The sequence below is a fragment of the Centruroides sculpturatus genome, unplaced genomic scaffold, assembly GCF_000671375.1.
Source record: "Centruroides sculpturatus isolate CEXI.00-Female unplaced genomic scaffold, Cexi_2.0 scaffold160, whole genome shotgun sequence".
Taxonomy (NCBI): Eukaryota; Metazoa; Arthropoda; class Arachnida; order Scorpiones; family Buthidae; genus Centruroides; species Centruroides sculpturatus.
In genome coordinates, this window is record NW_019384435.1 from 421,893 (window position 1) to 436,895 (window position 15,003).

Consider the following 15,003-nt stretch of genomic DNA (forward strand, 5'->3'; position numbering starts at 1 on the left):
AAATCGGAGAGGAGTGAATGTCATAGCTTATACTTTCCGCAGGATCCTAGAAAATAAGTATTAAAAATTTGGTGTAGGTCGGTCAAAAAGTTTAGAAGTATTCGTTTCTATAATAGAAATGCCTGCCTGACCTATAGTTTAGATTTTGTGAATTACAGAACTTTGGAGATAGCACACTATGGACTCGAATACAGGGCTTTCTGTGTACACAGGGCCGAGAAAGTAAAAAAATAAAAAAAAAGGTCGACCTGCTTATATTATTTTTTATACAAATAAATCTGTAGTGAAAATATAACGTAAATTATAATATGTCGTAATTCAATAAAATTTCCAGACGATAATTATAACAAATTTTCAATTCCGATATCTATGAAAGAAACGTTTATTATCTAGTGACGCAATATTTTGCCGCAAAGTATTTCGGGAAGTGTTCCGGAGATATTTGTAGGTTAAATATTAAATTTTTAAGGATTTTTGGATAGAAAATCGAAAGAAAATGTTTCGGAATATCGCCAGATCGGCTTTTAACATGCGAAATTTCGTGGCCACGCAAGCCAACAAACCACATGCGGGTATTTATCATGTTAACTTTATATCATGAAGATAACTCTTAAGCCTATTTTTAATCTTTGAAAATACAGTATTAAATATTCATAATAGAAACAAATGGTTATTATTCTCTATTAAATTAAGTACTTGTAGACTATTTTGAACATTACTTTTATAAAATTAGTGCAATTAAGCTTATCAAATAACAATAATTTTATATATTTGTGTATGTAAATGATCAGAATGGTAATTAATATAAAGAAGAAATCCATTATAAATTGGAATTCTGGGAGTTTGGATCTCCTAATTTAAAACTCCCCCCCAGATGATCTATGGCATGGTTTAACTGTCCCATTCGAAGCTGCGTTTGCACCCTTTTGACTACTTGCGTAAAATTTGCATTGGATGTTACTTAAAATTTACTCGGTATGTAATGCCGACGACGTGCAAATTTTATTGCATGGTTAATTACAGCTGTTTGTTTGAAATGTTTAAGTATTACGGATGCATTAAGTGGATTGAAAGGATCGTACGTACGTTTGCTCTTATCTAATATCTTATTTTTGACGAGACTATGTCTTATTGTCTCTAAAATCGCGCTGCTGTCGATGGCTGCACGCCTTAGAGGTATGAAGGAGTATGTATCTGGAGTTGCAATTTGGCACAGAGTATTTGGTGCCCAAATCGTGTGCACGTAGGCTAAACCAGATTTGTAGATAGTTGGGGGACTGAGAACTGGATCAAAGTAAAATACAAAATGTTGAGACTGTTTCTACGAACGGGCACGAGTGCGTTGCTCGTGCTCTCTGAGACATTGTTTCGTCCCAAGAATGGCTTTGCCCCTTTTGCTTGTTTTTTTCATATTAGAAGAAAGAAAGGAGTCTGCTTATGTTAAAAAAATTTATTGGTGGTAAAAGAATAATATAGGAATTTGAAGGTGAGATCTGTTATCGTATGTTATTAAAAAATAGCTTGCTCACATCCAGATGAATCCTGAATTTATTATTTTATTAAATTCATAATATTTTTTGTGTTACTATTAGCAATGTGCATATCAGGTTTTTGCATAAATCTCCACAGTTGATGTAATAAATGGGATGTCTTTAATTAAATAATGCACTTGTCAGAAAATTGTTGGGAGAAGAAAACATCTCATATTGCTCACATCAATATAAGAAATACTATGAACTTAAGAATTAATGCTCTAAGCTCAAGTTTTGTGACTATTTAAACTTTGACAAAGAAAATAAAAGGATTTTTGAGTAAATTTGACTTAAATAACTTTGATTACAAAATTTTTGTTGAATATAGGCCTCTTTGGTTAAGATGCACTTCATGAAGTTATTTGGTTGACATTTAGTGATCTTATGAGAGCCCTTTTTTCATAGTGACAATACTGTTAGCCTTTTGTAATTAAAATTCCACAGGTCAAATCATTGCTGATGTGTTATTTTTGTCTCTTATATAGTCTATAATGTAGTTGAAAAAGTTGACGGTGAAACGACGACGACACAATTCACCTGACGAGGGCTCATAAATAGAGCCGGAAAATGCTTGTAGAGATTTAAATACCACGGTGATAAGGTGTTTTTATATTTAGCTACTTTATATCTAAATGGATCATTTGAGTGTGCTGGAATAAATAAAAGGAATGTATTCCAGTTTATAATATACATTGGTATGCATGTCTCCTTTAAAGTCAATTTTAATTTTTGAATTGAAATAACATGACTTCTGGTTTGCATCAGAAGTTTGTATATAGTTAACCAGGACCTCCTGTTCCTAATGTTTTCATATCTAGTCTCATCTTTCATCTAACTAACTCCATTCTTGAGATTAAGGAAAAACACATAGACAGACTAACAACAGTGGAAATTTATGCCCAATAACTTTTTCTCAAAAGTTTAACAATCCACATGCAAACTTCCAGTGTTGAAATTTTGTATATGTTACAGTCAAAACTCGTTTTTAGTTAGAACGCGTTTTAACTAGTTGAATCTAGTTTATACTGAATGTCTTTGTTAAAACCCGTTTTGTCTAGTTGAAACTAGTTTATACTGAATGTCTTTGTTAAAACCCGTTTTGTCTAGTTGAAACTAATTTATACTGAATGTCTTTGTTAAAACCCGTTTTGTCTAGTTAAAACTAGTTTTAACTCAAATTCATTTTTGACTAGCAGTAAATTCTAGTTTTAACTAGACAAAACGGGTTTTAACAAAGACATCCAGTATAAACTAGTTTTAACTAGTTAAAACGCATCCTAACTAAAAACTGGTTTGACTGCAACGCATAGAGTGATTCGGGGTAAGATGGTAAGCGGGGGAAGATGCCTAATTTTTGATATTTTCAAACGGTGACGTCACATATTGTCATGTATTTGTATGATGAATCGTTGGGCCAATATTGAGTGCGGAAAGCTGTAGTTGGCTACCGTTACTTCATTTTCTACATCCGAGAAGAATAAAAGCTAGATAAGAACGAAGTTTTTGTTGTGAAATGTTTCTAGAATAATTTTAAACTAAAAGTTAAAATGGAATTTATTAAAAATTGCTAAAAACAATTAATGTGTGATGTAGTTAAGGTTCTAAAGTTTCCATTGTCAGCTACCGCCGATCCCGATCGGACATGCTGGAGCACGTGACTCTACTAGGCATCTTACCCCAACAAATGGAAAATATGCCACATTTTTCTTGGGGTAACGTGCCTATTTTTTGTTAATTGATTTCCAATATGCCTATTTTTAATAAACTTTTGTTTTCTCGTTTTATTGCAGGATATGCATAGAAATTATATAAGGACTTCTCAAAAAAGTTTTTGGACTGAAAAAAGCTTTCAGCTAGCTATAGAACACGTTAGAACGGGCGGAAACTTAACAATACTTATACTGTGCTGTTATACTTACTATGAAGTACTTTGTACTACATATGCAATAAATTAAATTTGGTTAAGAAATTCAAAAATTAATTTTAAGCAATTATATTTGTTATCTTACCCTAATGGCATTTGGCATCTCACCCAGATACTTGGGGTGAGATGCTTAAAATGCCAGACAGTGAAAAAGTCGTCATTGCAAACACAGTATAGAATTTTTTAAAATAAACTCCAAAGTTTTATTTGAAGAACTTTGAAATACTCCAAAATATGATATTTTCATTAGAGGGCTACTAAACCCAAATTAGCGCTGTAATTTTCTTCATAAGCAAAATGTTTATTGATTAATTGATTAATGAATGAATTTTGTATGTTTTAAACTTTTAAGTTTCAGTTAAGTTAATTTGTATCTACTTTGGGATTATTTCACAAGTATGAATAAATTTTAAAAACAAGTAAAAATATAATGTTATACATAGAAGTTTGTAAATATGAGCATGTTCAGAAAAAATCACTATCAAAGTGCACTAGTAACATGCAGTGTAGGTAGCACTTTTTTTTACTATGATCCCATAATCATTTCATAACAAAAATTTGGATATAAGCTTAAGAAATATATGAATTTCATAAATAATCAATAATTAAAAATAGAATCTCTATTTAAAAACCTGATGAAGACTTATTAACCAGGCTGAAAACATTAGTTTTAATTGAATTTAATTGCTGGAAAAGAGTGTAAGGTCTTTATTCATTGTCTTTATAAATAACTTTTTTAAAGAAATTGAAGGTGATATTTCAGACATTTTTAAAATCCAAAATTTGAAAACGTAAACATTTTTTTTTTTTTTTTAAGGATACCTCTTGCATATCAAATCAAAGGGCATTAAAAGAACTTTAAAATGAGCTAAAAGCAACTCTCTATGGGAAATAGGTAATGATCTGTGACAATTTTTGTATATCAGAACATCAATTTGTGTTTTTGTCTATTTTCAAAATTCTGTATAATTAAAAAAATTGATTCCAAAAATTGCAAAAATCTTGATTTTCAATGTTTTGCATAAATACTAGTGATGTACAAAAATTAAGTTAATCTGAAACATCAAAGTTAAAAATTATTGTTCAATTGATGAATGAATGAAAAAAAGGAATGATTTGCTTTAACTGTAATATTTGTTACAATGGTGATCTGGAAACTAATCTGTATTATCAAGGTATGTCTGTAATTGGAATGAATTGATTCAAATAGATCAAGAGATGTGATTGTTGGACTTAATTTAGGTTTATTTCAGCAGTTCCATATTTAAAACTTTTATTTTGTAAATACAAATCTTGCTGTGAGTTACAAATGAAAGTTTAAGGAAATTTTCTCCCCTCTTTCTTGACTAGCTTCTGGTTCTACTCTGCCAATTTACCTAATCATCAATGTGATTGTAAAATTACCATATACTGTAGTTAAAAATGAACTCTTCTATGAGAAAGATGTCTATAAAGAAAAGAAAATGTCTTTCAGTTTAGGAAAAAGTAGAAATTATTCCAGAGTTAAAATGTGGTGCTTAAAACATTGAAGTGTTTACTTTGTCATCTTCGACAGTATCGACATTATGAAAAAATAAAGCAAACATTGATTTTAAGATTTGTAGATAAAAGGACTAACTGAAATCTGGCATATTATTAATTTGTATTAACTTTAATTACAAAAAAATAAATTGTTTAATATTAACTATGTTGTAGTTTATATAACTATTAATAAAAATACAGTATAATGTAATTGATTTTTTTAAATTTATTATTATTATTATTATTTTTTTTATTCAACTTATTTAAAGTATAAATTTCACTAATTATCAATGGCATAGTACAAATTTTGCCACCTGCAGGACACTCTTACGTGTTTGCACCCAAACCAGCCATCCATTCTCCTCCTAGGTACGTCACTGCTCTTCACGGATGTAACGAGTAACTGTTATAATGAGGAAATCTTGCCAGTTCCATAATGCTTATTATAACCGAGTTCAGCTGTATTTTTCAGTGTTCATTGCAACTAATTTTCAAACAGTTGTTGGTACTGTCCAGATGATGTAAATGTTATCATTAACAGCCAAAGAACTTAGTTGTTCTATGTGCATAATTTTGAATTATGAATATTTTTTAACAATATATACTGGTTTTCTATTGTATTATTTTAAAATTGCATATTTCAAAATGTGTAATTTTAAAAACTTATAATTTGCTTTTATAGACAATTTTAATGTGGGAAATTTTATGTTTATCACTGACTCATTTTAAAAATTCATGTAGTTTTATAATTTGAAATTACATAACTACTTTTCAGAAACATTAATAATTTTGAAATGTATTAATTTTATTAAAAAAATTTTTATGTTATACATTTTTATATAATGACTTATGTATTACAGCAATATTAACTGCAAGAACCATGTCTAAGAAAAATACTGAAACAGATGAAGAATTTGATGCAAGATATGAAGCTTATTTCAACCGAAAAGATATTGATGGCTGGGAGATTCGCAAAGCAATGAATGATCTTCATGGCATGGATGTTGTTCCTGAACCTAAAATAATAATAGCTGCTTTGAAAGCTTGTCGAAGAGTAAATGATTTTGCTCTTGCTGTTAGATATCTTGAATCTTTAAAGGTAGATTTTTTTTACTTTTTTTAAAAATTTGAGAAATTATTCTTGATTGCTTATGAACTGTATTAAAATAATAATACAAGATTTTGAAAATATTTGTAAAACTTATCCTTTTAATGAAATTTATGATGGCACACAAATTATTAAACAAGAATTTTTAGCATCTGTATTTTCCAGAATTTCTTTTATTAAAGTAAATGTTACAAACATTCAATATATGCACCATTAGTGATTCACAAAACATCCAGTCAATTTTCCAGATGCTGAGTATCAACTGAATATACTTGTAATTTCTACTACTAGTTATAAGTATTCATTTTAAACATGCTCATAAGCTGTTTTTTATTCCATAATTGTTAGTTGTTATATATTGTACTTAATAATATGATACTTAAAAGTCACATACTTTATTTCATTTTTTGAAGCAAGAACATTTTTTGTTTTGTATTAAAATTTAAGTTTATAGGACTATTTTTTAAAACTTTGACTGATTTGTGCAGACCACTAAGTAAAAAGTAGTTTTTAGGAGTCTCAGCTATAGGGCCAGTCTTATAATCCATCACACCATTCTTATAATCTACTACTATTTCTAAACTATTCTGGATGTTTAGTAGTCCATAAACCATTTTTGGAACACATTCAAGTATCTATCTTGGATTTTTAGCAGCTTTAATGTTTTATTAGATTTTACAATTATGAGATCTGAGTATGCTTTTGAATACAGTATGCCTATTATTTTCTTTGTAATGCTCTCTTTTAATTTAAAAAGGAAATTATCTTAGAATCTACAATGTTCTTCCTAGCTTTGCATTAATTAAACCATTTTTTTACAGATAGATTTGCATTTACAGGATGATTTACAGCAGAAGAAGATACTAGGGAGGGACATTCTTAGTAATAAGGAAATAAGCATACTGATAATTTGCTTGGCATTTATGCATATTACAAAATAAAATGTTTTCTTTATAAAATATAGTGCAATTAATAGGAAGGAGTCATGTGACTAAAATATTTTTAAATGATTAAAATTTTTTAGATTGAACATATATATATATAGATATATTTTTTTTTTGAACCTCTAAACCAAGGGTGGGNCCCAGCGAAGCGGGTCCTTGCAGCTAGATTCTAGATTACTTAGAAAAACAGTCTTTTATATATATAAAAAACTATATTACATACAAATGTACGAACAAATAAAAACCCAGCGAAGCGGGTCCTTGCAGCTAGTAGCTATATAAAAACTGTGCTTAATTTAGCTACTAAAGAAGTTGTCCAAAAACCTAACAAGTGCACAGTTGGTACAAAGAGTTCAGTAAAGAAGCCAGGCCTGGGTTTACTAGGAGTTGAGGAAAAACCACAATCTTGTTTGCATAAAAAAAACTAGACTGAATCTAATTTATTAGATAAGTAAAGTCCAGAGCAGACTATATTTTAGAACAATTTGACAAACTATTTTGACAGGTACTACTTGCTTTGCACAAAAAGCAAAGAAATAACAATTTGAACAGTACAAAAAGAAGTTTACTTTGAATGACTGTTGTTGAACAAAACAACTCAATCTATCTCTGACAATTGAATCTATCAGAACTACCAAACAAAAATGATTTAACAGTTTTTACCCCAAAATAAGTGCCTCTTAATTCTAACTTAAATCTAAATCTCCACCTCCTGATACACAAATCTATATCAAAATTTACAAAAGTAATTTTTCTCAAACTTCCTATTTATCACAATTGGAATGCTTTTGATTCAAATTGTTCACTTTTAAGTTCCTTTGGAAAAAGGATCTGTCCTCTTTCCTTGGCCCTTCTTTTGAAGTCTTTTAAGCACTGAATGTATCACATTCTTAATATCATTGCATGCTTATTTACATACTGCTGCTAGTTAGCAATAATACAAACAATTTTCCCCTGCAGTTTTAGACAGAATATTATTACTATTATGTTGATCAATTTATGCTGCAATGCAACATAATTTAATAGCCATTTTTAATTCACTAATTCAAAATAACTGTGTCCATCCATTTTATCAGTGTTTGGTTATCCAAGATAGCATTGGTCCACATTACCTCATATACTCTAATAATAGGAGTTCTACTATATTTGTTATAGCATTTTGCTGTATGATATATTGATTCATAAGTAAAATTTTTCTGAAACGAGCTATATACATTCAAATTTTTTTCTTTCCTGTTTCATTACCTTCATATGCAATGTAGTTAAATGGATCGACATTTATACAGTAACAATAGCAATAATTATTTGTTAATACAAACATAATTATTACAATTTGTACAGTATGAACAAGAAATTATATACTCCAGTGGTTTTCAAAAATTGCCTACATAAACTACGTTACTAAATTAATTTTATTTTTTACTATTTTCTAGTTTTATTATATTCATTTAATAAAATAATAATCTAAATTGCTAATTTTGTGTGTTTTTCTCAGNAAATCTGTGCTAGGTCTTATTTTCTGCGGATGTCTTATTTTCGGGGAAACACGGTACTAGCATTTTTTAATACATTTAGGTAGTTTATAAAGTTCCTAATTATTCAATGTGCTTATACCATTTTATATACCTGATTGTTTTGGTATCACTTTGATCTCAACTAGGTGTTATTTGGAATGCTACTGCCAGCCTCTATTGGAAGAAATCTTCATATATACCCACATTTCATATATATCCACATACATATACACATATATAGAATTAATACTGTAGATTAGTGGTGTGCAACCCGTGGGTTGCTCACGGTTGTTCGAGTGAGAAAATTTTTCAGGGTCACCAAATTCAAAGAAATTTATTTGACAATAAAAAATACAGTATAAGGGTTTTCTTCAACAAGTATCAGGGACCAGTAAAATCGTGAAATGAAATTATATTCTTTATAAAAACTATAAGAAACTATTTATAAGAACTATATTTTTTAATGAAAACAATTGTCTGTATTAGTACCTAATACCTATACTTTGGCAACCAGCAGGCAAACAGACATAGTTATACTGATAATGATGTGGCAACAGAAACACATGTTGACATATGCATATTTAGCTTGTAGGACAACAGTATAGTTACAGCACAGTAAATGTCTATTGTCTATCCATGGTTCATGACAAAAAATGTTACTGTCTATTCAAGGGTTGCGACAAAATTTTACACAAAATGGGGGGGTCAGAAATGAAAGTAGTTTGTGCACCACTACTGTAGATGAAACTAATACAGTAGAGTTTTGTTTATCCAAAAGCTGGTCAACCGAAACATTGGTTAACTGAAAGCGTTCCAGTCGGCAAATTTAAATTTCTGCTAGTGCTGTGGCGCTGCAACCTTTAGCTATATCTTTGGCTACTTCAATATTTTTTTTGTTGGTGTGTGTTTTTTAGCTGGCAGCACTGGCACTTTTCTGTGGTGTTTTTCTCAGGACTGTGTGTCGTGCTGAATCAAACGTTTTTGGTACTAGATTAACTTCTAAAGTATAATTTTTTTTGTTTTTATATTTTTCAATATATTTATTTTGTTTGTACAAAATAAAGAAATAATTTTTAATGATAAAATAGCCACGATAATTATTATAAAAATTTACGTTAGGCTTAACATCGACGAACATTCAATGCAAAGCGACACGCAATGGAGAAAAATTTTAACATGGGATAGGTTAATATATTTTTTCATACATAATCGGTTATCCAAACAACCCCAGTTCCCAATTGATTTGGATAAACGATGCTCTACTGTACTCTATTTTTATTCACCTCACACTAGAAGTTCATGATTGTAATGCCACATTAAATATTTTTCAAAACTCATCTTTAAATCAAAAACTTTATCAATTGCAGTTGCTTCAGTTGCAGAATATTGTTTGAAATCTAGAGTCATAGAGTTTTTAGAACAACAGAAAAGAACACACAAATTCATAAAAAGTTTAAATTTATGAGTTTTGCATGTAAGTATAATGCTTGCAAAGATGTTTGGTTCACTGTCTTCTGGCATAACTTTTATTACAAAACAAAGTGTGGGAAGAGGCTTTGAGAAATGTACCCTTCCACATTACAGAATCTCTCTTAACAGCAACCCATAAGTCTTGTGAACCAGATATTGGAAGAGAAAATTAATTTAGACCTGTGGATATGGACACTATCAGGATTTAATAATAATGGAAGACTGTGCTCCAGAAAGTTCTGCAGGCATTATGGTTATACTCATACAGCAAAAACTTGTAGTAAATTTGAACTTGTTACAAATTTTTGCATTATTTTCTGTTGCTGCTGTTTCAAAATCTCTGGAGCTCTAGATTATGAACAGTGTTCTACAGATGATGTTTGATAAGATTTGGATCTGAAGATGAGAGAACTAGACTTGAAAAAATTTAATTTGCATTAAAAACTGACTTTTTAATGCTATAGAATGAGGTAAATGAAATACAAAGTATGGAGTTGAATGCAAGTAGAGATGACATATATATTAAGTTGGTTTTTATCAAATAAAAAGAGAAAATTGACTAGCTTTTTTATTTGTTGTCTTTAAATTATTGAAATAAAGATAAAAGCTGTTTTACTATGTTTATTGTAAATTATTTTCAAGATAATACATCAAATAGTGTGATAATTGTTATAATTTTGTTATTAAATTGATTATCTATTGTATAACAGAAATTATAAGAATATTTATACAGAAACATGAAGATAAAATTGATAGATGCATATTATATCATTAAAAATTTTTCCAATGGAGTTATTTATAATAATTATAAAATAAAACATAGCTTCATTGTTTTGTATTTCACTCATTTCCTTTTTTCAATAGTTTAATGAAATTTATATGATATTTTCTGTTAAGGAAGTCAAACTCCTTATTTAAATTTTATTAAACAAACTTCATTGTTAGTGAAAATCTATAGTAATTGATGATAAATCTTTACATAAACAGAAATCTGGAATAAGATCTACATGACTGGTGAATTCTTACTCCAACAAATAACTGCATGAATTAGAACTAAATTATACATATTCAGTTAAAAAATTTTAAATCAATAAGACAAAATGAGATCATTATATTAATAGATGATGATTAGAAAGAATTCAGTATTCTTCTAATAGTTTTAATAAAAATAAATAAATTAGTAACAATATTTGATGGTTTTTGAGTTAATCATTGACATTTTTCTTCTCTATTTTTTTTTTTAATTTTTTTGTGGATTGCTAAAATTTGAACATTGTAAAAGATGAGCTATAATAGTGCTTGGTAAAAGAAATGATGATGCAGGCATCAACGCTTCTTTTACCATTTGTATGCATAATGTTCTAAATTCTTGGCATATTTGGAACGATAGATGGCCTGATAGATCTTGGTTAAAGATAGAATACATTAGTTTATTTGCTATATTCATATTGTACCTGAAGTCTAATGGTTTAGAAGAGATATTTGTATGTACCAGTATTTACTCAAGTTACATCATCATTTCTTTTACCAAGCACTGTGTTTTGAATTTTTGACTAATTTTGAGGTATTCATTAAATGTTTGTTTAGGTATATAAATTAAAAATTATCACATTTTTGAAAGTTATAACAAACAGCTTGTAATATTGGATACCAAATAATATAGGAATGTGAAGTTTCTGTTATGACAAATGGCTTAACTTTTTTTGTTTTTTCAGGGATATTGTAGAACTTGTATTTTTATATCATTTTTCCTTGCTTACATTAATTTAGTTTGTTAATTGTTATAAGTAGAAAAATTTAAATACTGTGTATCTTTTAGTCTCTTAAATTGCATAAAAAGGAATTCAAAGCATGCATGGATCACTTTTTACTAGTATATAAATATATACATTATTTCATATATTATTTTCTTCTTAGTTTTCAGAATGTGTTAACTTGTTAAAAATATGTATGCAGAAATAAAAACTTTTCCTAGAAGTGGATTTTAGGTAATTCATTGGAGTTCAGCAAGCAATGTTTTTATATACAATTGTTTAATTAAAAACAGTTATCTGTAATCCATACTATACTTCAATTCCATGTATTCAATATTACTATATGAATGGTCAAAATACCATAATTTTCTAGAAATTATTACATCCGCAAACACCATAATCACCAAACAATCAACAACTTTGTTTTACCCAAATGCATTTTGGAAATTACATTATTTCCCTTCTCTGTGGGCTTTCTTCCATACAAGTGAAACAAGGCACAAACAATTTTCTGATAATCTTCCAGTTTTAATGTTCCAATCATTTAACTGCTTTAATACTTTATTTCCATCTGTTCCTTTGTAAATGATATTTTCTTATATACAGGTATCCCTCATACAACATGGCACTTCTACAACACAGTTTTACTATAACACAGTTGGAGAATTTGGAAAATCATCCATACAAAATTTCACAGTCATTAAGTGTAAAGTCCATTATTCAATATTTTTTAAAATTTAAGTAAAGCAAGTGTGGTGTTTTAAATTTGCCCATGGATTTTATCATATTGAAATTTTCAATTTGTTATATATTTTTGTCATCCATAAGAATATTTTATGATACAAATAAAAAAAAAAATAAAGATGTTGCTGATATTTCTGATTAAGATCAACAAAAAAACTAAAATTATGACAATACTTTGTAAAAAGAAGGCATCATTTAACTAAACTGAATATTAATGCCTAATACAGTACTTTTAATTATGATTGTTTGCTAATTATTGATTACTTTAATAAACATATTTCTCTTAGAAACAAAAAACAATAATATACTTTTGTTAATTTTTTGAACCTAACTGTATGTTTTGTATTAGTCCTTTGTTTTCTACAGCACGGATTTGCATAACATGGCACTTTTTCAGAACCTAACTAGTGTTATACAATGGATACCTGTATAGTATTTGCTATGCTTGCTTTCATACATTATCCATCACACATTCACCAACACTTACAAATACTGTAATTTTCAAAACACATCTGAGTAAAAAAAAGTTGTTGATTGACTATTATGGTGTCTGTGGATGTGATAACTTGTAGAAAATTATGGTATTTTGCTATACAAATACTGCATCCAAATGTTTCACCATTCAAAATTTTAGGTGATGAGATCAGTGCAGATGATTAATGCTGTTGCTGTTGTTACCTTAATATAATGCGTGATTTAAATATACATTTAAAGTGACCATTCATACGTTGGTATTGATAATTAAAAAACTTGTTTCTTCAAAGAAGAAAAAGGAAGAAATATAAATAAAAATATCAAATTACTCTATCTACCAAATTAGCTATTAAAATGTTTACAGATAAAGTACTTGATATGCCTTTTATGTTAGAACATACTAAGTTTATTTTTATGTTGATCTTTAACTAGATGCTGCTTTCTTGGGAGAAAAAAATAATTCTTTTCTCACATTGCATGGACATTCTTGCTTTTGTAAATATTTTTATTCACTTGTGTTAAATTTTTTGTTTTTTTATTGACTGAGATGTAGTTAATACTAATTCATCATTTAATTATGTCAGATTTGTTGACAGTTTATATTATATGGCATAATCTTGTGTTATTTAGTGATTATTTTTTTTCTTTACCTTATTATAATTTATTGAAAACTTATATGTAATAGTTATCATTAATTATACAAAATTATTTGAATGCTTTTTTTAATAGGATAAAGGTGGCAACAAAGCAAAAGAAATATATCCCTATCTTATTCAAGAAATTCAATCAACATTAACAGAACTTGGTATTAGTACACCAGAAGAATTGGGATATGACAAACCAGAATTATTTTTAGTTAGTCCATTTGATATTCATTAATAAAAGTGAGTATTAGAAATACTTTAATTGTAAGAGTATATTTTATGATAATAACTAGAATTTTATGAGATAATAATAATTAGAGTTCAACCTGGTTTATACCTTTTCAGGAGAACTGAAAAAAAATATCATTTAAGTGAGAAAACATTAAAAGTTGAAACTACTTTCAAATTACTTTCAGAGTAAATATAATTGCAAAAAAAAGTATGGTGCAGCACAAATTAACAACTGACTTTGTACAATGTACAAAGCATTTACAATTAACTATATGTATAATACATTTGAACAGCATATAAAATGTAGAGTGGAGTAAAATTAAATAAAAAAAATTCACCAAGGTTTTTTCCTCCCACATAACTGGTATAGTATGTAGTATGTAACATTAGTTGTTTTCTCCTGATGAAACTCCAATCTTGTAAAAGAATCATTCTAAAGGTTAGCTCACACAGTGAAACAAATGAGAAAAGACAGTAATTTTTGTTTACTTAGTGAAATTGATTCACAGTACATAATGTGGAAAATGAAATTTTTAATGTTTGGAATGGAGGAGTGATTTGCTAAATGGGAAGGTTCATCAGAAATGGTGTTACATATTTTGAATTATTTGCTTTACTTTTTGCATTTACTGGCAGTTTGCTGTCAGTATGGACTAACCATAAAGAAATAAGTGTTTTTTCTTAAATAATTGCTTTAAATTTTTTCCATTTCAAAATGAATAATACATAAGTGAGAAAGTGCTGTAGTGTAAAACATACAACTGAGATATGGGATTCAACTGTAATAAATATATTTTTTAATTACATTACTAATTTTGTGAAAATATAAACTATCCTAAGTAAAATGAATTACAGTAGAGTGTCGATTTTCCGAAAGTCAATCATCCGAAAGAATTCCAGTCGGCAAATTTAAATTTTCGCCAGTGCTGTGGCGCTTCAATCTTTGGCTATGTCTTGGGCTACTCAAATATTTTACGTTTTTGATACTAAATTAACATCTGAAGTATAATTTTTTATTATTTTTATATTTTTTAATATATTTATTTTGTTTGTACAAAATAAAAAAATAATTTTTAACGATACAATAGTCTTCGTTAGGCTTAACATCGACGAAAATTCAACGCGAAGCGACACGCAACGGAG

The 15,003-nt window shown here is 28.5% G+C and overlaps 1 protein-coding gene across 1 annotated transcript in view; it reads left to right on the forward strand.

The window, feature by feature from the left end:
* Positions 1–388: 388 nt before the first annotated feature.
* LOC111619882 (cytochrome c oxidase subunit 5A, mitochondrial-like) overlaps positions 389–15,003 on the forward strand; it is an 18,964-nt gene continuing 4,349 nt past the window's right edge. The window contains exons 1-3 of the mRNA XM_023361707.1: positions 389–572; positions 5,838–6,076; positions 13,715–13,869. Of these exons, the coding sequence (XP_023217475.1) occupies positions 497–572; positions 5,838–6,076; positions 13,715–13,864 (465 nt within the window). The 5' untranslated portion in view covers positions 389–496 and the 3' untranslated portion in view covers positions 13,865–13,869. The remainder of the gene's footprint in view (positions 573–5,837; positions 6,077–13,714; positions 13,870–15,003) is intronic.